A 25,320-nucleotide genomic window follows, 5' to 3' on the forward strand; every position below is an offset into this window, starting at 1 on the left:
TAATCCCCGTAATGTTACACATGTTTTTTTCTCTTTTTTAGTACACACATATTAATTTGATAAGCCTAATAAATTCATACTGTGTGCTAGATCATTTTTTAAGAGAGAGACAGAGAGAGCATGCAAGTGGGGGAGAGGTGGAGGGAGAGGGAGAGAGAATCCCAAGCAGGTTCCACACCCCACATGGGGCTCCAGCTCACGAACTGTGAGATCATGACCTGAGCCGAAATCAAGAGTCGGACGCTTAACTGACTGAGCCGCCCAGGCGCCCCTCAGATCATTTTTTTAAATTTACTGCAACATCATGCATATAATTACGTTATCTCTTTCCTCTATTCTCCTCCTCCCTGCTTCTACACACACACACACACACACACACACACACACACACACACACACACACACACTGGCACCTGGCATTCACAGTAGGAGCAAAGGTAGACACCCTGAGCCAGATGCAGGTGGTGGGCAGAGGTGGTGAGGGGAGTGTGTAATTGTTCTCTGGTTGCTTCTCTTTTCTCAGAGAAATAGCAAGCAAGGTTGCCAGTTGAGAGTAAAGTTTGAAGAGGAGATTTTGAGGTTTGAGAAGAAAGAGTATGAAAGTCTGAACTCTTTTTGAAGTGCACCTGTGATGAAGACAGATTGTCTCAAACAAACATAGCAGGATCTCTAAAGTCTTTCTCTGCTGTCTCCAGTTGTGGCTGAAGTCCTACCTGGGGAATAACAAATGCTCAGTCCTCGCCCTCCTACCCCTCTCCCCCACCTCTTCCACTGTATTCTAAAGGGACTGGGAGGACTTGGAAAGACAAATCCCAGTAGGATATAGGAGAAGGTAACAGAACTGCTGTTATCAGACCTCTCTTCCCCACCTCCCCTCCACTGGAAGCCAGTGATTTGAATGGAAAATAGAGAGTCAAGTTCTGTGGGGGTTCTCTCTTACCTTCTTGAAAGAGGAGGGGAGGTGGTGCTCTTTCTTACCCTCCACAACCAGTGAGAGCCTACCAGTTGAGATTGAAGGTGACCATATCAAGGGGGCATGGGTATCTATTTCCAAGTTGGATCTCTCAAGGCCTATTTAAGAGGGATGGGTGAAATGTAAGACAGCAACAGGTGGGAAGCCTGCACTCCCACTGCTGGACAGGAGCAGGAAGGACGAGTTTCCCTTGGGCTGAGGGGACTCCTCAGAAGACAGCTGTCTTGAGCCTTTCCTACCAGTGCTCCACCAATGATAATGGTCTCAGGGCAACATCTGAGAGGAGCAAGGAGCCTCAGAAGAGAGAGGGGAAGAATGTCCCCTTTTCTCCTCTAAGTCCCTTGGGCCCAGGGCTGATGGAGGTGGGGAGCATGGAGGGCATGACATGGAAGTTTTAGAATTGATTAAACTGGGCTGGGATTCCCACTTCTGGGTATAAATCTAAAGGAAATGAAAACAGGGTCCCAAAGGGTCTGCACTCCCGTGTCACTGCAGCATTATCCACGATAGCCAAGATATGAAAACAACCTAATTGTCCATCAACAGAAGAATGGATAAAGAAGATGGAGTATATGCATACACACAACAGGATATCATTCAACCATGAGAAAGAAGGAAATCCAGCCATTTGTGATAACAGGGATGGGCTTCATTTACGGCATTATGCTAAGCCAAACAGAGAAGACAAATACTGCATGGTATCACTTATATGTGGAATCTTTAATAAAGGTCAAACTCCTAGAAACAGAGTAGGAAAGTGGTTGCCAGAGGCTGGGAGGTGGGGAAATAGAGAGAGGTTGGTAAGAAGGTACAAACTTTCAGCTGTAAGATGAAGCAGGTCTGAAGATATGAGGTGAAACATGGTGACTACGGTGGATAACACTGTATAGTATACTTGAAATTTGCTAAGAAAGTAGACCTTAAATGTTCTCACCACCCACTCCACCCCCAAATATAAATATGTGCAATGATAGGTGTGTTAATTAACTAGATGGGAGGAATCCTTTCACAATATAAATGTGTATCAAATCACCACGATGTACACTTTAAATATCTTACAATCTTTTATGTCAATTATGCCTCAATAAAGTTGAAATTAAAAAAAAAATACTGGACTGGTTTTGTTTTTTTTAAGTTTATTTATTTATTTTGAGAGAGAGAGAGAGAGAGAGAGAGAGAGAGAGAGAGAGAGCGAGCGCTGGGGAGGGGCAGAGAGAGGGAGAGAGAGACTCCCAAGCAGGCTCCACACTGTCAGCTCACAAACTGTGAGATCATGAGCTAAGCCAAAATCATGAGCTAGAAGCTTAACTGATTAAGCCACCCAGGCACCCCTGGACTGGGTTTTTAATACACTCCCCACCCCCACCCCCACCAAAGGACCAAAAACAATGTGATATTCTAAGGGACAGGAAAAGCAGCTTCCACACAGTACTGTGAAGGCAGTAGTTGGAGAAAAATAAAATGTTTGCTTCTTACTAAATTCAGATGACTTACCAAACTAGCTACAGAGGTAAAACAGGTCATGCCTCAGATTCCACTTGTTAAAATGCTCTTCTGCTCTTTTCTAAACTGTAAGATTTAAGCAGGTCTACTGTTTGGCCAGTGCTAATAGAACTCTAGTGTTCTGTCTATTCTAGGCTCCTAACTACTGGAAAAAGACACTTCAGAACAACCAGGAGAAATGTTTCCTCTTGTCTTACATCTGCAGAAAGGCACACACTATTCTGTGCTATAAAGTCAGTTCTTACCAACTGGGAAATTGAAAGCAGTCACGAGGGTCACCTTAATATTCTGCTCAGGAATCTTGTATAAATGTTGCATGTCTTGTATAAATCTTGTATGTGTTTTCTATTATTCTAAAACTGTGCTCAGAATATTTATACAAAGGAGTCTTTTAAGACATCTGAATTTAAGACGTATGACAGTGTTCTGTGAATTGTAGCCCAGCATGCTTGAACGTCTACAACTCCAATTGCTTGTCTTACCAAAGAACCTGTTTTTGCTTTTGTAATATATAAAACGTGTTTGTTTTCTGAAATATATAAACACGTGTGAGAGTTTTTTGAGACAGAAAATGAACTTAGGAATTTCCTTCTCCCTTTACGTATAAAAGAATAATAAATTCCATGCCCTTGCTTGAGTCCTGCTTCAAATACAGAGCTGTGTAGGTCAGCACATGTGCATGGTTAAAGCATCAGACTCTCTGTCTCTCACAGTGCATCACAGGTCACTCTGGGCAACCGTGAAGTAGCAGGTGTCTGAACAGATGTGTCTGAAACAGATGTGGAACCGCATGTTGAAAGCATTCACATCAACACAATTTGATGAACCTATTTATTGAATGTCTCTCATGGGCCAGCAGACAGGCCACAAAGAGAATAAGATAATTCCTCACAAGGAACCTGAGTTTGTCCTCAGAAGACACCCAATCACCACTCAACAGGACCAGTGTGGTGACAAGCCTGGAGCCAAGGCTGTGGGTATATGAGGAGAAAGCGGCCAAGTGCCCGAATAATCACAGCAAGTTTCACCCAGAAGGTTCTACCTGAGCTGGGGCTTGAAGGATGAGTAAGCATCTACCAGGTGGAAAAGGAGAGGGAAGAGCATTAAGAAATGGAGAAAGGGGGTGAGTATTCATTGGAACATGATTAGAAGTTCAGCATGACTGATTTGCAAAGATAACTCTGGAGGGCAAGGAGGAAGGCAAGACTGGAATTAAGGGACCAGACAGGAGGTAATTAACAACATTCATTTAATATATACTGATCAAGTACCTCCCATGTTCCCAGGCACTTTGCTAGGTTGTGTCTAGAGGAAAATAAAGACAAGCCAAGAGAAAACAACAAAACTGGCAATTCGTTAAGTGTCATGGCCAGCAAAGTACAGAGTACAGCTTGGAGCAGCATCTCCCCAGACTTAAGTACCCTGGACTGCAGAAATCCAACTGAAAAATACTGGTGCGAGAAAGTAAAAGAGTAACAGCTGTGAAGGACATTTAGGAGGCAGACCATCTGGCAGATGCTATTGGGACCCCACATACCTCCTTCACTCTTCCCATGCACTGTACAGCTTGCCATTGCAAGCACCTCTGAGTCTTTGCCCGAAGACATCTGTGTCTGGCTTGCACAAAAGACAGGCCAAGAAGTACCAGGGAGTTAGCGTCCCTAGGAGTGGTCCTCAACCAATGCCAAATGGAAGGTGACGGATGGACACCCCAGCAAAGGTGTCTGGCAAGGTTTGCTTGCCCCTTGGGTGGGACAACTCTTGAGGAGTGCCTTACAGAGAACCCAGATGGACTAGTCCCAACTGGCCAGAGTGCTGACCTGCTCATCGCACCTTGTGCTGGCTTCCCTCCCCTCTCCTCCCTGTCTCACCTCCCATTTTCCTACCAGGGCTTCCTGGAATCACCTCCCAAATAAACTACTTGTTATTGAATCTTTGTCTCAAAGTCCACTTTTGGAGAACTCAACCTGAAACACACAGAAAAAACTCAGTGAAAGATTAGATGATGAAAATGAAGACTCAAATATGGGGCCATGAGACTTCTAGCTTGGGGAGATACTGACTTCTATCAACTGAGATAAAGGACAGAAAGAGGGACAGAGTCAGGGGGGACAGGATGAATTTGGAAAGATAAGCTTCAGGTGCTCAAGGGACATGTTACCTCAAAATTCCTGGAGTACAAGGTTAAAACTCTTGACTTTGGAAAAAATGAAAAGAAACTGGACTACATAAGAGGAGAAACCACGAGAAATGATGTCACATCTCTCTAAAGGGTAACTACAGTGTCTTCCTTTGACCCAAGAGAATACAAAGCCCTGGCTGTCTTTTCCAGCCGGTTTCTGTATTCCAGTTTCTCATAGTTGGAGGAACTCACTCCTTTAAAACCATACATAACTCCCCACCAGCAGCCAGCAATAGCAGCTGTAGAATCACTGTCTCCACCATGGAAAAAGGCTCGATGGGCAAGCTCCTTCCAGGAGTCTCCTGCAGCCAGGATGGCATCATAAGCAATCATGGGGGCATCGTGTCCACTGCTGCCACCCCAGCCAGAGTAGCTCACGGAGGTATAGAACTGATCCCTCTCCTTCACATCAAAGGGCTTGGGGAAGGTAGGGGCAGATTTGCCATCCAAAATCCCTCTAAGTTTTAGGTATTTTTCCCATTGGTCTTGGAAGTAGGACCTGTAGGAAGGAAAAATTCTACAGTCAATTGAAAAAATAAATTTGAAAACCATAAGGAAAGGTAGCAGATAAATGTATGAATAGAGAAAATTCCAAGATGACTTCAACTTCTTGTACTAATATCAAAATTGTATTAAATAATCAAAATGAGGGATGCCTGGGTGGCTCAGTCAATTAAGGGTCTGACTCTTGGTTTTGGCTCAGGTCATGATCTCATGGTTCCGTGAGTTCAGGCTCCACACTGGGCTCTGCACTAATGGTGTAGAGCCTGCTTGGGATTCTCTCTTTCCCTCTCTCTCTCTCAAAAGAAATAAACTTTTTAAGAAATGCTTTAAAAAATCAAAGGAGGGGCACTTGGATGGCTCAGTCAGTTGACCCTTGATTTTGGCTCAGGTCATAATCTCATGGTTTGTGAGATTGAGTCCCACATCAAGATTCTCTCTCCTCTCTCTCTCCCCTCCCCCCACTCACTCTCTCTTTCTCTCTCTCTCTCGGTCTCAAAATACATAAATATACATTTTAAAAAAATAAAAATGAGCTCTAAGTGGCATTCATTCAATAAATTTTTGCCAAGGATTAATATAAACAAGGCATTGATAGCTGTTGCTGAATAAAGAAGATATATAGCAAGGTAAAGGTGAGAAATAAAGGTCTATTTTTCCTGAATTGAGAATAATGTCAAGTGTCACCTTTCAAGGGTGGAACTTATTTATTTTACTTTATTTTCTTAAGAAATCTTGTATATATTTAAAGTATACAACATGATGATTTAATATACTGATACACAGTGAAAAGATTACTATAGTCAAGCTAATTAACACATCATTTCCTTACATACTTCTATTGTGTTTTTTTTTTTTTTAAGATAGAACTTCGGAACATCATGACCATTAAGTGATTTCAGCAGAAAGTTTCTGGATATTTTTATTCTAAGAAAGGTGATGTGACATGAACTCACAAAAAAGGGAAATTGTGGCTTACCCCTTATTAATTAGCTGGTGAAAAAAGCCTATCTCTTGGGCACTCTAACCAAAGATTTCAAAATATTGCATGTCAAGACAACACTGAATAAACAAGTTCCAGGAAATAAGCAGGGAAGTTCATAGCAGTATAGGATAGCCAAAAAACTATAGAAAGGTGGAATACAAAATAGGATCCCTAAACAACAGGGAAGCACCACAGGTGTAACTACTCATTGAGGTCTTCACCTGGCTACTTGGTGGCAACCACTGCTGGCACTGAACTTGAAATCCTTAGCAGGTGGGCTGGAGTTGGGGGTGCTGAACCCAGCAGACAGCAAAACTAGATGGTGAGAACCACGATGGTGCTTTGATCTATGAATTCTAGGCACACGTGTGCATGCCTGTGCACACACAGATGCAATCATTTTCTAGCAGGTGCGGGCGCCTACCAACTCACCAGTGTTGAAGATTCTTCTCCAAAAAGTAGCCTGATTGGATAATGTACTTTTTAGCTTCTGGTAGCACCTCCATCATTTCTTTTCCCCACTGCCTGGGAGGCTTGTTGTTCACAGCATAGGCTGTAAAAAGAGCAGAAACAAGAGCTCCCAGGTAGCCTGTAGGGTGGTGATGGGTCATCCTGCCACTCTCGATGCTCACCTGGATCAGCGTGTCCAGCTGTCCGTGGTGGGGGAACCGGAGACCGATGCACATAGCACGCATGGCAGCCCCACAGCCGCCCTCGTGCTTGTTAAAGGGAATCCTCCAGCCATTGGCCTTGTCTGGCTCCAGTAGCATGGCATTCTGCACTGACGCACCCCCTGAGAAGAGTTAGGTAGAGCAGAGGGTCAGTGTAACCAAAGCAAAGGCCCTGGCAGGAAGACAGAACCAAGATCAGTCTCTAAGTTTCTTTGATGGAAAGGGAAAGCCAAAAAAGTATGATGATGAACGCTCCCAAACTCCAAACCCCAAGCCAACACTGTTCCTTACTCTCCGTTCAACCCTTAGTATGATTATTAGGAAAGAATCAGATTCATATAGAGAGTCTTGGGAGTCTTTATCAGTTATTACTGAGACATCACAATAACTCAAAAAGGTAGGTTTAACATATTATTCTCTTGTTTAAATTAATAAGCAAAGGGATCGCCTAGGTGGCTCAGTCGGTTAAGCATCTAATTCTTGATTTCAGCTCAGGCCATGATCTCACGGTTCGTTACATTGAGCCCTGTGTCGGGCTCTGCTCTGCCAGAATGGAGCCTACTTGGGATTCTCTCTCTCTCTCTCTCTCTCTGCTCCTCCCCAGCTTGCACATGTACATGTGCTCTCTTTCTCTCTCTCTCAAAATAAATTAATATTTTAAAAAAATGAATAAATAAGCTGAGGCTCAGAGCTTGATTAGGAACCTTGCTCAAAATCACATAACCAGCTAATCAGTGGCCCCATCAAAACCATCAGACTCCAAGCCCAAGCCTTTAAAGAACCCAATGAGAACCTGAGGATTAGAGATCCTGAATGTCAGAAAGAGGCTGTGGATTCTAGAGTGAGGAGCACCAGGCCTCGGAAAAGGAGCAATGGGCCCAGAGCAACAATGAGCCTTTGGATGCCCTATGTGTTTTGTAGTCCTTTTTTTCTTTTTAAACTTAATATATCTTTCCATATCAGTAAATATTTATCTGCATTATTTTAAAATTTTTTTTTTTTCAACATTTATTTATTTTTGCGACAGAGAGAGGCAGAGCATGAACGGGGGAGGGGCAGAGAGAGAGGGAGACACAGAATCGGAAACAGGCTCCAGGCTCTGAGCCATCAGCCCAGAGCCCGACGCGGGGCTCGAACTCCCGGACCGCGAGATCGTGACATGGCTGAAGTCGGACGCTTAACCGACTGCGCCACCCAGGCGCCCCAATCTGCATTATTTTAAAAGGCTGTGAATGTGTCACTACAGATAAATAAATTAAAGAACATCTGGGTTGTTTCTATCTTTGTCACAACTACAAAATATAACTGTCTCCTTGATGTTTACATCTCAATCAACATTTTAAATGACTGCTTTGGGGCTGCTTTATTCTCCACCGCCAGGACCTCCAGTGGTTGCACTCACCTGGTGCTCGGCCATCCATGTCTCCCATGCAGTCTTGGTAATGCTTAGCAAGTAGGGAATACAGGTGAGCCAAATCCAAGATTTTCCCAGCTTCCACAAGAGCTTCTGCCGTGGCCAGGTGCATTACTGTGTCATCGCTGACTCTCCACCTCTCCACATCTATGGTGTCCAACCCACCAAGCTGGGCCAGCTGCTGGTGAATCTTTTCTCCATCCCGAAGAAACTCCCACTTCCCATTGAAGTACCCTAAGGCATCTCCAGCTGCGCTCAGCACCATGGCAGCCACATACCTCTCCATCAGTCCCTCACACATGATGAGGCGGTGTCTGGGGGAATATTAAGATATACAGAGGATGAAGAAAAAGAATTGGAAAAAATAATGGGCCCCTCTACATTGTATTGAGCACTTACTAATTGTAGGCATTGTATGAAGTGCATCTCATGTAATACAACTGCTCTATGAGGAACGTATTAGACCCATTTTATACGTGAGTAAATTGAGGATCATCAAGATAACACAGTATCAGAAACGTTATGTGCCTTGTCTTAGGTCACAAAGCTAATAGGTGGCAGGACTGGGATTCCAGCTTAGGTCCATCTGACTCCACAGCCAACAATTTTAACTGATTCCATCTTTGCCTCTCTTTGAGTGGCAAGCCCATTAAATTCTGCAAGTCGAACCAAGCTTGTCATTTTCTTTTTAGTTGGGATTTGGCCTTGGAAGTGCATCCCTCCTTTATTAAATAATGGTACTTTCCACTGGCATCACAATGCACAGTTTGCAAAGCACCTGCATATTCTCTACCTCAGTAGTAGGCAGGGATTAGTGTATATATTCCACAGATAAGAAAACTGAGGCTCAGAGATGGTAAATTGACACAACCAGTGAATGGAGGCACCGAGACCCGAATCTTCTGGTTCCAGGCCACTCTGCGTCAACACAGATCTACCTACCTTGGGCAACCTTTTTGTGCCTCAGCCTCCACATCTCTAAAATGGTGACAAAAATAGTAACAACCTCACCAGTTTATTGTGAGAAGTAAATAAATTTTTGTAAAGCACCTACAACAGTGTTTACCACATAGTAAGCACCATTTTTATTATTCGTATGCAACCAGGGGAAAAGATTTTTCTGTTATTCAACTAGAATACTTTCTCCCCATCACGTTCCTTTCAACAGCAATATGTTAATTTTGTCTTCCTGCTAAATGATTTGACTTAAACAGTCTTGGGATCTCAGATTCCCTCCATGGATCTAATCCCTGGTGAAGTGCTGGTTTCCCTGTAGTTGCATTTCCAATTTCTGGTTGTATCGTATTGCCTGCAGCATTCATGTTCAAAGCCCTTCACCATCTGCCCCCTACTCTATCCACCTACTTTACTCGCATAGGCCAGGCACTTTTAAACGTGCCTAGCTGCAGTTGGGCTTGCTAACTTCCCCCTCAGTTCAAGCTCTTTCCTGGAACCCACCACGCCCTTCCTCCCCTCCACTTACCTAAAACCTTTTACTCAGGGTTATGTTCAAGTCCTAGGACTTCCAGGAGTCCCCTTTCAGTTGCACTGCTGTGGGCCAGGGAATGCAGGCTGGCAAGCACCTAGAGAAGAGTAAATAATGAAGATGGGTTGAGCATACCAAAACCGAGTTACGGATCTTGCTGAGTTTCTCGACTCACAAAGGGTATTTATAAAATGTTATTTACATATTTTATTATTTATAAACGATGCCTAGGAACTGGAGTTCAGGCTCCTGGATCTGGCTCTGCCAAGAATCAGGTGCATCACTCTGGACAAACCACCCACTCTGGACCTCAACTTTCCCATCAGTAAATAGGAGAGTGGAGGGTCCCATCTTGTGCTGAGACCTTCAGAGACTAAGCTTAGTTGGCTTTTGAGGACCAAATTTGAATGCCGGGTATGCTCTCAGCTTCTTTTCTGCAATTCCTTCTAGCTCCACCCGAATGTGTGTTTTTTGTGAATGTGTGTTTTTGTGCGTTGCAAGCTGGGGGGCGGGGGGATCGATGACCATCTCTTTCCTTGGAAATGTTAACATGTACATGTACATGTTAACATTTACATGTCACACTCCTGCTTTCAGAACACAGTTATTCCTTAAACTCTTCTGCCATTTATATTCTTCGCCCCCAAACTATAAATTCGAATAAATTCAAAACTACGGTCTGTGCACATCTTCTTCCTGGCAGTCTTCCCCTTTTTGATTTCGTTTTATTTACTTACTTTGGTGGGGAGGAAGGTGGGAAACGCCCAGGCAGGGGGGCGGGGTGGGCACCTGCTCACCGCCGGAAAGGCGAGCGCTCTTGGAACGCTGGGCTGGACTTGCGGGTCCTCGTCCCCGAGGACGAGTTGGAGGACCCAGGGCAGGCAGGCCCGGGCACTGCCAGGAGGAGGGCGCCGGCTGAGGTGCTGGAGGACGGCGGGGAGGAGTACCTGATCGCCGAGTACTGAAACGCGCGCGGGATCAGGGAGGGGCCGAGCGCCGAGAGTTCAGGGTGCGCGGAGGGCCTGGCTGCATCCGGTGTGTGGTGACTCACGGCCCACCCCGAGCGGAGCGCCCAGCTCAAGGGCGGAGCCGCGCAGCCGCGCTAGGGAACCGCGCGCAGGTTCAACAGACCGTGGACAACCGCTCCTCGCCTTCCCGGCAGCGCTGTGGTCTTCTGCGCCCGAACAGGGGCAACGGGACCTGCGTCACTGGCTACCTGGGCTGGGGACAGGGCTGGGTAGAGCCTGGCATTTCGGAATGTCAGGGCTCAGGGAACCAGACTCTCAATCCGAGTGTCCATAACTCACCTGTAGCCCCTTAATGACGCTTCGGCCTTTCCTCTGACCAGCTCTTCTGGGTTCTGGTGAGCCAGTGTGTGACCAAGTACTGGGGAAAGGGTACGGAGTGCAAGGCTTTTGTCGGGGTTCTGAGCCCATCCCATAAAACAGGAAAATAATAGCATCTACTTCTTATGGTGGTTGTAAGGATTAATTTTATTTTTATATTTTTTATAATTTTTTAGATTTCTTTTTTTTTTTTTTTTTGAGAAAGCGCAACAGGGGGAAGGGCAGAGAGAAAGGGGACAGCGGATCCCAAGCAGTCTCTGAGCAGTGGGCTGTGGGGTTTGAACTCATGAGCCCAACTGTGAGATCATGACCTGAGCCAAAGTCAGATAGATGCTCAAGGTACTGAGCTACGCAGGTGCCCCAGGATTAAGTTAATGTAAATTCATCATTTATTTGGTAGCAGTTTAGAAGTTTTGAATCCTGATAGTAAATAAAAGCAAAGAAAAACTAACAGTATTTTTGTTTGAATAAGTTAATGCCACTTTTGAAAAGAATTAGAATCACCATATGTATGAAGTCTATACACCAAAATTTTAATTTGCTATGTCTTTAATTTTCTATGCTATATCTTTCTGGCTATAACTACCCAGACTGAGAGTTTTTGTTTTTGTTTTCAACTGAGATACAATTTACATGTAGTGAAATGCACTTATTTGGTGTGCTGTTCAATGAGTTTATATTTATAACCATAATCAAGATACAAAATATTTTCATTACTCCAGAGAGTCCCCTTGTGCCCTTTTCCAGTCAAACCCCCACCTCTACCTCCACCGTTAGCCAAAGTGACTTTTTGATCCTTTACAAAAATCAACTCACTCAACCTCTGAAGATGTAGTCAGAGAAAGTTTCCTAGTGAGGGACATTTTTAATAAGCATCCCTATCAAACTCATAACTATTTCAGTTTAAGATGTCTGTTCATAAATATTCTGCATATTACACAGTGCTCTTTCCGTAAAAATCCATGAAAAAGTGTGTCTTTGGCTTGAATATAAATAATAACTGGTGGTGTTCTTAGCCATTAGTTTCCTTTTACTTTATGATGCCTGTGGACCTTGCTATCACTTAGATAGACTACTGACTCATTCATGCTACTGAATGGCTGCAGGTGGAGATTTGTGCAGGACCTCTGAGGCATAGTGTTGTCATCCTTCACCACCCTGTTGTTACCAATCCCCATACTTTATTAGCTCCATCCCTGCTGAAATGGCATTTTTTTTTTTTTTTTTTTTTTTTTACTGTGGTTGATTTATGTAGTGCCTTCTTTAGCATCCCAGTGCATTAGGCCAGCTAGTATCTGTGCCTTACTTGGGAAGAACAACAATTGAAACCTCTTCTTCCTTTTTTAAAAAACCTTTTATTTAAATCTAAGTTAGTTAGCATATAATGTAGTAATGGTTTCAGGAGGAGAATTTAGTGATTCATCACTGACGTATAACACCCAGTACTCATCCTAACAATTGCCCTTCTTAATACCTGTCACCCATTTAGCCCACCACCCCACCCAACACCCCTCCAGCAATCCTCAGTTTGTTCTCTGTAAGAATCTTTTAAGGTTTGCCTTCCTGTTTTTTATTTTATTTTTCCTTTCCTTATCCTATATTCATCTATTTTGTCTCTTAAATTCCACATATGAGTGAGATCATACGGTATTTATCTTTCTCTGACTTATTTCGCTTAGCATAATACACTCTAGTTCCATTCACATTGTTGCAAATGGCAAGATTTCATTCTTTTTGATCACCAAGTAATATTCCACTGTGTGTGTGTATGTATATATATACATGTGTATAGACGTGTAGGTATCTATCTATAGATAGATAGATAGATAGATAGATAGATAGATAGATACCACATCTTCTTTATCCATTTGTCATTCGATGGACTTTTGGGCGCTTTCCATAATTTGGCTGTTGTTGATAGTGCTGCTATAAACATTGCCCCTTTGAATCAGCATTTTTATATCCTTTGGATAAATACCTAGCAGTGCAATTGCTGGGTCTTAGGGTAGCTCTATTTTTAATTTTTTGAGGAGCCTCCATACTGTTTTCCAGAGTGGTTGTACTAGTTTGCATTCCCACCAGCAGTGCAAAAGGGTTCCCCTTTGTCCACATCCTTGCCAACATCTGTTGTGTCCTTGGTTGTTAATTTTAGCCATTCTGACAGGTGTGAGATTGTATCTTACTGTGCCCTGATGATGAGTGATGTTGAGCATATTTTCATGTGAAACGTTTTCCTTTTGACAAACCTTGAAGGCTGATCTAGATGACCTAAAATTTCCTGGAGGTTATGCCCTATTACAATAGGTAGATGACTTGCTTCTCTGATCCTTGCTCAAGCCTCTTCACAGGTGGACAGCATCCATTTGTTAAAGCTTTTGGCCTTAAAGGGACATAAAGTCTCCAAGAAGAAATTGTCGTTTGTTCAAACTCAGGTTTGATATATAGGGCACCTGATTATGGAATAAGGACTACATTTAGATCCAAATAGGCTTCATGTCATCTTGAACTTAACCAAAAACCAAAAACCAAATACCAACAATGAGATTTTTGGAGCTAGTTAGCGACTGACTGTAGAAATTGTCCAGACTTCTCTCTTGTGGCCCATCCCTATAAGTTTTACTAAAATCTATAAACCTGACCGTATTATTTAAGAAGACTAAGATGACTTAAAGTCTTAGGAAAGCTTAATAAATCCCTCTTCCCTTGGACATCCCAATTATCAACTTCTCTTCTATGTTAAAAGGAAGGGAATGCTCTTATGGTACTCACCCAAAAACATGGGGCCCACTGTTGACCCAAACAGTATTCTAGCCAACAGCTAGACCCTATGGTACAAGGGTACCTCTCCTTGTCTCAGCCATTTCTGCCACAGTCCTTTCAGTCAAGGCCACTGAAGAAATAATCATGAGATTCCTCCCCTACAACTATTCTTGTACTCCACATGGTAGAAGCTTTCTAAATTCTCACCATACTCAACACCTTTCATCTAGTCCTCTTGCCTCCTGTAAAATCTTTTTGCTAACCACTTCTCCCAAGATTCTTCCTCACCGTAATAACCTTAACCCTGCTATTTCATCTCCCTTCTTCCACTGACGAAACCTGTCACGACTGCTTAATACCGACAAATTGCCTTCTGACCCCCACGGTGACCTACAAGAAACTGCTCTGAATAATGCTAACCTTTCACGGTTTACTGATGCTTCTTTTTAAAAGGTGAAAATGATATACATTGTGCTAGCTATACAACTGCAACTCCTTTTAAAGTTATTTGGGTAGCACCATTGCCTTTGGCTACTTCAGCCCAGCAGGCCGAATTGTACTCTAACTGAGGCCTACATTTAGCCAAGGGCAAACTGCAAATATTTATACTGACAGTAGATATGCCTTTGGAGTGGCTCATGACTTTGGACTGCTACAGAAACAGTGAGGCTTATTATGTGCCATACAATTATTAGATGCTATACTTTTACTAGCTGCTTTCACTGTCATTCAGGTCCCTGGGCATTCCAAACCACCTTTCTGATGTTTCCACCAAGAACACTGCTCTAGGGGCTCCTGAGTGTCAGTTGGTTAAGTGTCTGACTTTGGCTCAGGTCATGATCTTGCATGTGAGCTCAAGCCCCACATTACGTGCTCTGCTGTCAGCACAGAGCCTGCTTCAGATCCTCTGTCTCCCTCTCTGACTCTCTCCCACTCACACACTCTCTGTCTCTCAAAAATAAACATTAAATACATACATACATACATACATACATACATACATACATACATACATACATAAAAGAACACTGCTCTCAAAAGAATCAACAACCAAGCCTCTGTCATGGTCCAAAAGGATGTTCCCCCAATGATAATCTAGAAAAAATGGCTAGAGAGGCTCAACAATTGTCCCCAGAAATGCAAAAACAAAATTAGAAATCTAATAACTTTTGGTTCAATAAAAAGAGAAGTTTGGTTTGGCCCAAATAGAAACCCAATCCTACCAGAGGCCTTAAAATTCCCATTTCTGACTACTGTACATGCTTTGAATCATTGGTCCACTGATAAAATTATAACTTTTATGAACCCATACTGGTGGGAAAATACCTATAGAGCTGCAAAAAGTGCTTATTTTGCTTGCTCCACCTGCCCCAGATACAACCTAGAGAAATACAAAATACAGCTGCTGCTGGAAACTTTAAATTCCTCAATGGGCCATTCGAGGTTTGGCAAATGGATGCCATTCAGCTTTTTCCACCTCAGGGATAAAATTATGTTTTAATCATGGTTTGTATGTTTTCTCACTGGACATATGTTTTCTCTCCTTTTAGGCAAGTTACTGCCCCTTCTGTGGCTAAAATCCTATTAGAAAAGATTATGTCTAGCTGGGGAACCCCCCTCGAACTGCATAGTGACTGGGTAACTCACTTCATTGGTCAAGTGCATCAGAAGGTCTGTGCTACTTGGACACTTGTACAACACTTTGTGCTTACCACCCTCAATCCTCACATCTAGTTAAATGTACCAATAGCATCATTAAGACTCAGTTGGCAAAAATTGTAGAGACTCCTCAAAAACTCTGTGGCCAAAGGCAATGCCATCAGTCCTTCTAAGTCTTAGGTCCACACCTTCCGGAACTCATACACTTGCACCCTTTTTGATAATCACAGGGCACCCAATGCACCTGGCTCCTGTGTCCTTTGATATACAGCTGATTAAAGGAAGATCTACTTCAATAGTATAAAGACCTAATTGCTTTTGTTGAAAATAACCATGCTTTAGTAGAACCATCTTTCCATAGTACACTCCCAGGAGGTGAATACCTCAAGCATTACTCCTTATAACCCAGAGGTTTTTTCTCTTGGAAAAGACAGACTAGACTCTCTTCAACTTCATTGCAACAACCCCTAGCAGGGGCTGTTTACAAACCCCAATTCTGCCAAACTCTAGGGAATAACCCTTGGATCCATGTGTCACATCTAAAGAACACACCAAACCCCAACTGGGCCTGCACATCAACTGGTGACCTGAAAGTAAAGATTTCCAGGAGTTGAAGCAGATGGCAGCTGAAGGAGACAGCTTTCCTAAGATAACCAGCCAAGGCCTATAAGCCTTCTTTCCCTTGCTCATTTTCACCCTTTCTTCAATCTCTCTTTCATTGTATGCATTTGCCAATCCCATGTAAAAGGGGGAAACTGCTCCAATTGTTAGATTTGCCATCAGAAAACACACTATAGCAGTGACTCCTTAGTTCAACCTGTAATGAATTTTGCTGAAATCCCAGATGCCACTGTATGCCCAATTGTTCCACAGGTCCCTTTTATAAAGTTAGAATACTAAATCCATATACCCGTGTTCCTTACCTCAATTTAACCCAACCCTGCAGTGGGAGAATGAGATCCATTAAAAAAATATATAAAAGATACTGCACAGCATTCAGCATAAATCAGACTATTTGTAGGCTTGCTTTCAAACCCATGTATTAGGGTGGTCTTTCAATATGTAATAATAACACTTTCAATATGTAATAATAATGGTAACACTCCATTACCAACCAAAGGGTCCATAAATACTAATACTTGTGAGAGAGCCCTATGTACTCCACTTGGCTACTCCTCATATGAGGAGGTTTTGGCAATGGCCCCTATAGTTGGGCAGCTCACTGTCATGATGGCTGGAGGATCAAAGGACAATATGCTCTTCCTGTATTTACTGTTCTGTTTTCTCTTCATAACAAACCAGAAGCCTACCACTGGTCTACCCCACTAAGCCTCCACAGCCATCTTAAACAGGAATTTCCAGAAGGCATTCAGGACTTTGGGTTTGCTGGAGGAAAAGACTTTCTCCCTTGGACCAGAGTAAGTACCAATGAACACATGACCAGAAATCTGTCCCTGATATTGGGAGAGTTAACCAACCATAGCCAAGACAATAGGGGCCCAAACACAGTCACGTGACTCGCTGCCTAAAGTAGTTTTGGATAATTGAATGGCCCTCAATCATCTACGCACTGAACAAGGAAGGGTTTGAATAGGCAAGACCACCTGTTGCACATGGATAAATTCTTCTAGGGAAGTAGATGCCCAACTGCATAAAACTAGGGAATAAGCACATTGGCTATAATAAATTTCATGTAATGATCCATGGTCCTTTGGCTTCTGGTTACCTTCAGGTTGGGGTTCCCAGTTTAGAACCATCTCACAAACTGGATTTGTCACATTGCTTTTAATTCTGTTTTGTATAATCATTTTTAAGCTTTGTACCCGTTACCTGTCAAACCTTTGTAGAAGCAACATACCAAATAGGGTGATGCTACTCACCCTCAACTCAACACTTCAAGATGATCTCCAATGGTTATTTATGGCCCTGATAAGATATAAACTTTAGATGGGAAATGCCTGAGAGTTCTTCCCCCTACCCTTCCTTGTTACTCAAATGTGACCTCAATGTTTTCTCCATCCTGTGCACTTTCCCTCTGACATGGGACATGACAACCAGGAAAGGCCCTTCCCGGTACCAAGGGACAAAATCACTAAATGCAGAAAAACTGACTCTTGATCAGTGATGCTTTCAAGGAAATGTCTTGAACAAAAGGGGGAAATGTGAAGATGAATAAAAGAAAGCCTCATTCAAAATGGAGTCAGGCCACCCTGAAGAGGAAAGCTCGTATGCATATACCATGCATTACAGTTTATTTTATATACAGCTTCCTTTACTACCCCAACTAGAGGGATGAAGATTTTCTTCTTGCCCAGCAACAACCCAGCCAGTGAGAAACTGCCACATCTCAACCATTGAGAAGTAGCCACAACCCTGAACTCTGGCTCTCCTCTAATAAACTTTCATTCAAAACCACCCCTCTCAACTTCTCCATTCCTCTATAAAACCAAGCCCCTCTCATTTGTTCTCTGGATCTTGACTATGTTTTACCAGAGTTTGCATGTCCCAAATTGCAATTCCTCTATTCCTGCATAAACTCATTTTGCTGGTAAAATAACTGGCTATTTTATTTTTAAGGTTGACAACACCTACTGACATTTTTTCTTCTTGGTCAAACATTGGAAAATGTTTCTCATCAAGGACATCAAGGACATGGTCAGGAAAACCAAAAGAACAATCTGTCAGTTGGCTCCAAATAACTGCAATAACCATTACACTCTTCTATACCCCCCTAACATTCCCCATACTCACCAGGCTTAAATAATAAAGACACTTATTATCTTACATAACAAATGTCTACACATATCTAGATTATCTTTATATATATATCTATATCTATATATCTATATATCTATCTATCTATCTATCTATCTATCTATCTATATATATATATATATCAGAAATCCCCAGGGTTAATTATTTGTTATCAAGTATCCAGTTCCTTTCATCTCTCTGCCCCACTAGTCTCACTGTGTTAGCTTTGTCCCCAAGCTGACATCTCTGACAGATATAAAGTCCAATTACAATAACAGACAATGTCCAATGGGAAAAGACAGTATGTCTTCTTTTAAGGATGAAGAAACTGTTAAGAAAGCCTCCTCCTGTGCTCCCCTCCAAGACTAAACCAATCACTGTTAGATTATGAGGGTTTTTTTGATCAAGGATAAAACATCTTCCCTGAGAGATGGATACTTATACAAAAATCAAGATTTTGTTCATAAAGGAAAGAGTGAATGCTAATCTGCCAAGAACTAATATTTATCTGGCATTTTACTAGTGCTAGACATTAGTGTAGATACTGGAAAGACAGAGACATTGAAGATTTAGTTCCCCACCCCCAGTTTTATTGAGGAAGACATATTGCAAGTATCTTCATTAGTCACCAATTCAGTATTATTTGCCATTTTGAGGCTTTTGCTGAGAAACAAACTTGAGGGACTCAAACCTAATCTCTGAGATGTTTCATCTGTAAGGTGGAAATAATGGTACTTTTCTTAAAGAGTTGTTAACAATGTCCAGGAGTGATCTTTATATATCCTACAGACATTAAAGACCAACTGTTACCAGGTATATGCTATGACATAGGACCCTCTCTCATGGAGTGAACCCAGCCATGTGATCTCATTTTAGGCTGCTGACTCATGATATTTTAAAAAAATTTTTAATACAATGTTTACATTTTTTAATGATAAAAGTAATGCATACTTTCAGCAGAAATGTTGGGAAAGCTTCTAAAAATCTTTCCAAAAGAAATACCCACACTTGTTCATGAAGATAAGTGTTCCTGAATGTTCTTTGCAGAATTGTTTCTAATAGCTGAAACTTGGAAATAACCTCAATATCTGTTTACAGGGAAGTAAGTTTGTGTTACCTTTTCCTAAATCATGGCATAATTATGGAACTGTTTAAAACCATGAGGCGGATATTTAAATCAGTAGACTTTGGGTAAATAATCAAGCTCACATGGAAAGAGCTTAGAGATATTTTGTTAAGTAAAAATATCAAATTTGAGAATGAAGAATATATATGGTCTTATGTAAAAAAAAAAAAAAAGAAGAGCTGTGTGTGTGTATAAAATGACTGAAAGGATACACATCAAGTTGTTAATAATGATTATGATTACCTCTCAAGAGGATAATGGGAGAGTTTGCCAGGAGAAGTTTAAGGGGAAACTTTTAATCTTTCACAATTAGAATTTTTACATATTATGCGTGTAAAGAAATTTTGGAAAACACAGAAAAAACATAATCACTCACATTTCATCACTCATACTGTATATACTTAAAATCTTTATTTTTTTCACATGTGTTTGGAAAAAAATGTGGATCCTTTTGTATATACAATTTTTTATCCTATTTTTAACCACTAAGCTTTACATTGTAAGCATTTCTGTCATTAGTGATAGTATTTTTTAGCATAATTGATTCCAAATGCTCAGATAAGGTAATGCCTCTAGCATAAACTCCCTTTCATATTGATACAAAGAAAATGAGGCCCTGAAGTTCAGTTGCTCTCCAACCGCAGTATTGTCAAAACTGGTTCATTTGAAGGGAAACAGAAGGACAGATAACTGAAAAACAGGTTATAAAACAAGTCTTTGCCACTTCATGTCTTCATTGTGTAATACCACACCTAGTTAAAGCATGAGAGCTAAAAAAAAAAAAAAGAGATTGAGAGAGCGCTAACAGGAAATGGTTAATAGGCAGGGCCCCTTGAACTCTTGCAGACACAAAATAACTAAAAGATTCAAAGGTAAACATACCACAGAATAGGATTTCAATATACATTTGTTAAAATGAATTAAAGTTGGGGGAGGGGGGATGAAGTAAAGGCTTTTTAGAAGAAACCAGAAAAAAGCTAGTACAGGAGACATTGGAAGCCCAAAGCAGCTGTCCACATATCAATTCAATTCAGAGGACTTGGTGAACATATTCACTTGGGCTAGGCAATAATACCCAGATATTCAGTCAAACATTTTTCTAGATGTTTCTGTGAAAGTATTTTTTAGATGAGATGAACATTGAAATCAGTAGATACTGAGTAAAGCCAATGATATTCCATGACAGAATCGGGCCTGACCAATTCAGTATGGAGGCCTTAATAGAAAAAAGACTGACCTCCAGCAAGGAAGTAGGAAGTCTGACAGCAGACTGTCTTCTGACTTGATAAAGGAAGTTTTCAACTTTTAATGTTTGTGGGCCAGGCTCCCATGCTTCTAGGGAAGCTGTACTTTAACATTTACCAAGTCAAATTGATTCGGCAAAACCTCAAAGGATGGGCTCTATTTCTGCCCAGGGTACACATTGTACATCTGCTTCATTGAAGAAAATAACCAAAGAGGTGCATTCTGAGCATAAAAGATAAGAAAAAGTAAGAAATTTCCCTGTTCCCACACGATTAAAGTCAGATAGCCCCTTGCATATACTAGAAAATTAAGACAAGGCCTACAACTTACTGAAATGTTCTTCATCTAATTATTTGTAACTTTTTGTGTGAATAAATGTATATAACCCTACACCAAATGTTCCCTTACTGGAGCACTCTCTTCTTTGTGAAGACTGTGTATCTCAGGCAGCTGTCCTAACTTGAGCTTGAATAAAACTCTCTTCCTTTTTCTTTTTTTAGAAATTCTAAAAGGTTCATTCATTTTGTGTCAATAGACTCGAGCTGCAGCATCTGCTCTTTCCTGGGTCCCCAGAGATTTGGACTTGCCAGCCTTCACAATCAGGTGGGTCACTTCCTCAGAATAAATCTCTTTCTCTCCATACATATACATATTGACTCTGTGTCTTTGGAGAACCCTTACTTATACAGCACATAAAATGTGTCAGGTGCTTTGCCAGGTGCTCCCCAAAATTACAGAGGTAAGGCAAAAATCATGCTACTAGAGGAGACTTGGTAAAGTATAATGACATTAGGCCATGAGGACTGTGACAAGGGAGAATGTTCAAGATACAAGGTCAGCAGATATGAGAGAGACATTACCATCTTAGAGTGTTCAGAGAAGGCGTCCAGAAAAAATAACACCTGGGCTGATTTTTGAAGCATAATTAAGAAGACAATTTAAAAATTGCCAGAAGCCCAGTGATAACCCAAACAGCCAGCACGCGGGAGAAGCAAAAAAAAAAAAAAAAAAAAAGGAGGAGAAGGAGAAGAAAGAGGAGAAGGAGAAGTAGTAGTAGTGAAAGTGAAGATGCAGGTTTAGGTTGGCATATTCTCCCGAGCTGAGGCACAGTTGCTCATCCCCAGAGCAACTAGCTAAATATGCATCTGCAGTATGATGAAAATGCCAACAAAATATTTGTGGAAATATGTGGAAATTGTGGCAATAATGAGTGGAAGTATGACATACCACGGCCAGGAATCACCTATGTGGATTCTTTCTAAATGAGCCCAGTTAACTACATGTAGAAAATGGATCCAGAGAAAAGTAACAGGCAACAACAGAAAGGATGCTAAACTGGGTAACTCAGAGAAAAAAAGCAATGGAAAGCTGAGGTTTTGTTTCACACAGGCTGAGTGGTTTTGAGGAGCTTGGTAATGATGCTCTATTGCCCTGAAGTGTTTCTGTTTATTTGTTTTGGGCTTATAATGGACACAAATGCTCCCCACTTCTGTGGATGACTGAATGAGAGAAAATCATCTTAAATTAAAGCAGGAGATAGTTTGGTTGTGTTTAGGGAAGTTTTGTTTGTTTTTTTTTTTTTTCTGACTAAACTGGTAAGGGCTTCCTTCAAAGGACATTGCAGCATGTTACTGCGTGATCCTTTGAGAAAAGAAGAGACAAGTACTGTGTCCAGGAGAATCGAGGCTTCTGTGCCTGAGGGTAGGGACCTGCTCTGGAATCCTGGCCAGTCCAGGATTTGGGGGAATTAAGAGTCACTACAGCCGTTGGCTGCCCCTCCCCCTACCCACACTGTCCACCAGAGCTGTTAACAAATTTACAAAAGCCACTCTTTTCAGTTTTCTATTTTATTTTCCTTGTCTCCTGAGAAACATAGAAAGGAGCCAATCACCAGGCAGGAGAAAGAGAAACTAGAAATGATCTTGGTGCTTTCACAACGGGACTGTATAGTGCGGTGAAAGCAAGCTTCAATGAATTAAAGGTCATGTGAATTAAAGATTTTAACAGTAGGGTGTTATTTACTGTTTAAGCCCTCTATGCTACTTATGCACCCCTAAAATGGAGTAATCAACCTCCTTTACTTTCCTCCTTCTTCCCCCTTCTTCTTCCTCTTCCTCCTTCTCCTCTCCTTCCCTTCCTCCCCCTTCTCCCCTTTCTTCCTTGAATATTTTTCTGAAAAGTGAAGTAATAGTTGCCATTTGTTTCTTATTGACAATGTAATATAAACTGAAGGGGAAAACCAAAAGGCCAAAACAAAAGGTCACAGTGTCCAGATTTCAAAAAGGCAGATGGGGAGTAGTAGTTGAACTCTATTCATAAAATTAAAGAGAAATCGCATGGCTTGATTAGAAAGGGGAATTTATCTCTCAGCAGGTCTTCCCAGAAACAGCACCATTTCAAGCACACCTTGCATAGATATTTAGCTGCTGTTTGAATATGAGAAGGAATTTGAGGAATTGAAGCCTCTGCAGAAGAGCAAGTACCCACCATAAAGGCAGAATTTGATGAAGAGCTTTTAAAACATTTTTTTAAATGTTTGTTCATTTTTGAGAGAGAGACAGAGAGACAGAGATAGGGCGCAAGCAGAGGAGGGGCAGAGAGAGGAAGACACAGAATCTGAAGCAGGCTCCAGGCTCTGAGCTGTCAGCACAGAGCCCAACAGGGGGCTCAAACCCACAAACTGTGAGATCATGACCTGAGCCGAAGTCAGACACTTAACTGACTGAGTCACCCAGACACTTAACTGACTGAGCTACCAAGGTGCCCCCAGTGAAGAGCTTTAACAGTGCTCTCAGACTAAATCCCTTCAGCTTTGGACTGATTTCTCTGGTGGCCACGGGAGGAGGTTGAGGGACTCTCTAGTGGCCTGACACCACTAGGAAACCTGCCTAAACCGGCTGCCATTGTGAAGTCATTGGTTTCACTCTTTAGATTCTCTACCCCAGGCTTCACCATAGGAGTGGCTACTTTCCATTTCCTGGAGACTGTATTTTTACTCACTGAGAGCCAGCCCAGTGAGCAGTCAAGTCTGTTAGGAGTACCAGAGGCCCAATGCAAACCCTAGGAGGGGATCGTGGGGATCCAGCTGGCCAGCTGAGCTTCTGTCCCTGTGGGAGGGAAATCCCAACAGGATTGGGAGAAGCAGAGAGGCTGATGACCATCTGGTAGAAAGTGAACCAAAGGTTTCAAAATCTACTGGTGGATGGATCTCCCAATCCAAGGGTGGGAAATCATGACTTACAGAAGTGAACTACTGCTCTGGAGGAGGTATGGGACTCCTATTCTGCAGGCCCCTATTCAGCTGATTGCTCTGGTCCTTTTCTCTGCTATCTCTTGCTTCTTTTTCTTAGGGCCCCTCTACCTTGTTCTTATTTCTCCCATTCTGTTCCTTTTTGCATCCCTATTGCTTGACACAGTTCCAGGTTCACAGTACAAACTCCATACATTTGAGGGGAATTGGCTTGACATGCCAAAGGAGTGGTACATACGTTAGAAGCAAAGAGAAAGGAAAGAGCAGATGGGGATTAGAAGAATCAATGACAACTTCTTGAGGAAAAGGCATTTGGTCTGGTCCTTTCAGGAAGGAAGATGTTTGGATGGGCAGAGAGACAGGGAAAGGCACCTAGAAAGTTAAGGAACAGTCAAGGTTTTCAGGCAGAGAGAATGTAATGCCAAACGCAGGTAGAAGAGGAGCAGTGGGCATTGGGGATAGAGCCCTTAATTTAGACAAGGTTTAACTCTGAATTTCCACTGTTCTTTTCATTTTAAGAATTCCAGTGATTTCTATTTCAGAGAACCAGAAAGAGTGTGACAGCATTCAGAGAGGAAGAGATGACCACTCTTACACTGATAACGTTTCTACCAGCTTTAGCAGACTATGGCACCACTTGGGAGGACCATGGTCTTATAGCCTAGATCTTGCCACCCCATGCTGGGTGCAGGTTATAAACAACTTTGAATGAAGCAGGGGAAGGAGCCAGAGGAGCATTTCAGCCCCTCCACTGAGAGGCTGAAGGTCACTGCAACTGTAAAGTGGAAGTTGTTAACATCCTTCCTCATCATTATTCGAAATATGCAGCTGAGGCTCAGACCAAGACACAGATGAATGAAAATGCTCACCAAGCTTTTTTTTTTTTTTTTTTTTTTAACAGAGAAGATGAAAATGCAGTGGGCCCCTGTCATATAAAGTCTTACCGGCATGCTTTGTAGAACTTGAATATTCTAAGAGCAGTCAGCCACTGAACCCTGGCACAAACTTATCACTGGTGTGGAGCAAGGTGCCTCTGCCTCCCCCATTTCTTACCCACACTCTCTTTGCTCTTTCTGGCTGCTTTCAGAGAGATGGTGCCTTTGCCAATAGACAAGAAGTAGAAGAGGCAATGTTTATTAAATAGAAGCTGCTGCCTCTCCTGCCACGCCAACTCTACAATACATCTGTTTCTACCTCTACAGAAACATGGCCAAGATGGGAGGGACATGAAACCCCCCTACCTTGGGCTGATATTGTCTTGATGTAAGAAGGCAATATTGATTAAAACACCAGTATTTCAAATTGTCTCTTTATTTGGCACCCTGAAGTTTTTTCACCTTCTAGAACACTGTATCATAGTGACATTAAAGTTGAGTCAGAAGTGACCTTTTCTTCTCTAACAGGGAGAAAGACAAGGTCCTTCTCACCGCAGGTAAGTTTTATGAAAGAGTCCATAAAGAAACTG

General features: G+C 42.1%; 2 protein-coding genes and 1 long non-coding RNA gene across 6 annotated transcripts in view; 1 reads left to right on the forward strand and 2 right to left on the reverse strand.

Moving 5' to 3' along the window:
* PLA1A (phospholipase A1 member A) overlaps positions 1 to 6,896 on the reverse strand; it is a 33,972-nt gene extending 27,076 nt beyond the window's left edge. The window contains exon 1 of the mRNA XM_086675347.1: positions 6,777 to 6,896. The gene's annotated coding sequence lies outside the window, so the exon portion shown is untranslated. The remainder of the gene's footprint in view (positions 1 to 6,776) is intronic.
* ADPRH (ADP-ribosylarginine hydrolase) lies at positions 3,711 to 10,807 on the reverse strand. Of its 2 annotated transcripts, none has more exons than XM_086675349.1 (5): positions 10,663 to 10,807; positions 9,713 to 9,812; positions 8,218 to 8,543; positions 6,577 to 6,937; positions 3,711 to 5,157 (listed from the first exon to the last, which is right to left on the reverse strand). In XM_086675349.1, the coding sequence occupies exons 3-5, from the start codon at positions 8,528 to 8,530 to the stop codon at positions 4,743 to 4,745; spliced, it is 1,089 nt and encodes a 362-aa protein (XP_086531475.1). In that variant the 5' UTR covers positions 8,531 to 8,543; positions 9,713 to 9,812; positions 10,663 to 10,807; the 3' UTR covers positions 3,711 to 4,742. The 2 variants fall into 2 exon arrangements, with proteins under 2 accessions (XP_086531475.1, XP_025769765.1); XM_025913980.2 differs by having other exon boundaries at positions 10,453 to 10,788.
* Positions 10,668 to 25,162, forward strand: LOC147577433 (uncharacterized). 3 transcript variants are annotated; one of them, XR_015240290.1, is made up of 4 exons: positions 10,668 to 11,078; positions 16,783 to 16,898; positions 21,106 to 21,208; positions 24,398 to 25,162. It is a non-coding gene; the product is annotated as an uncharacterized LOC147577433 (long non-coding RNA). The 3 variants fall into 3 exon arrangements; XR_015240289.1 differs by having other exon boundaries at positions 21,141 to 21,208; XR_015240291.1 differs by having other exon boundaries at positions 21,141 to 21,208; positions 24,943 to 25,162.
* The last annotated feature ends 158 nt before the right edge of the window (positions 25,163 to 25,320 follow it).

Source organism: Puma concolor, chromosome C2 (assembly GCF_028749965.1).
Source record: "Puma concolor isolate L17-30 chromosome C2, mPumCon1.1.hap2, whole genome shotgun sequence".
NCBI lineage: Eukaryota > Metazoa > Chordata > Mammalia > Carnivora > Felidae > Puma > Puma concolor.

Excerpts from the sequence above, each read along its gene's own strand:
- ADPRH (XM_086675349.1), bottom strand. The coding sequence starts at position 8,530 with ATGTGTGAGGGACTGATGGAGAGGTATGTGGCTGCCATGGTGCTGAGC. Across the intron at positions 6,938-8,217 it reads CATGGATGGCCGAGCACCAG|GGGGTGCGTCAGTGCAGAAT; the intron begins GTGAGTGCAACC and ends AACTCTTCTCAG. Across the intron at positions 5,158-6,576 it reads GAGAAGAATCTTCAACACTG|GTCCTACTTCCAAGACCAAT; the intron begins GTGAGTTGGTAG and ends TCCTTCCTACAG.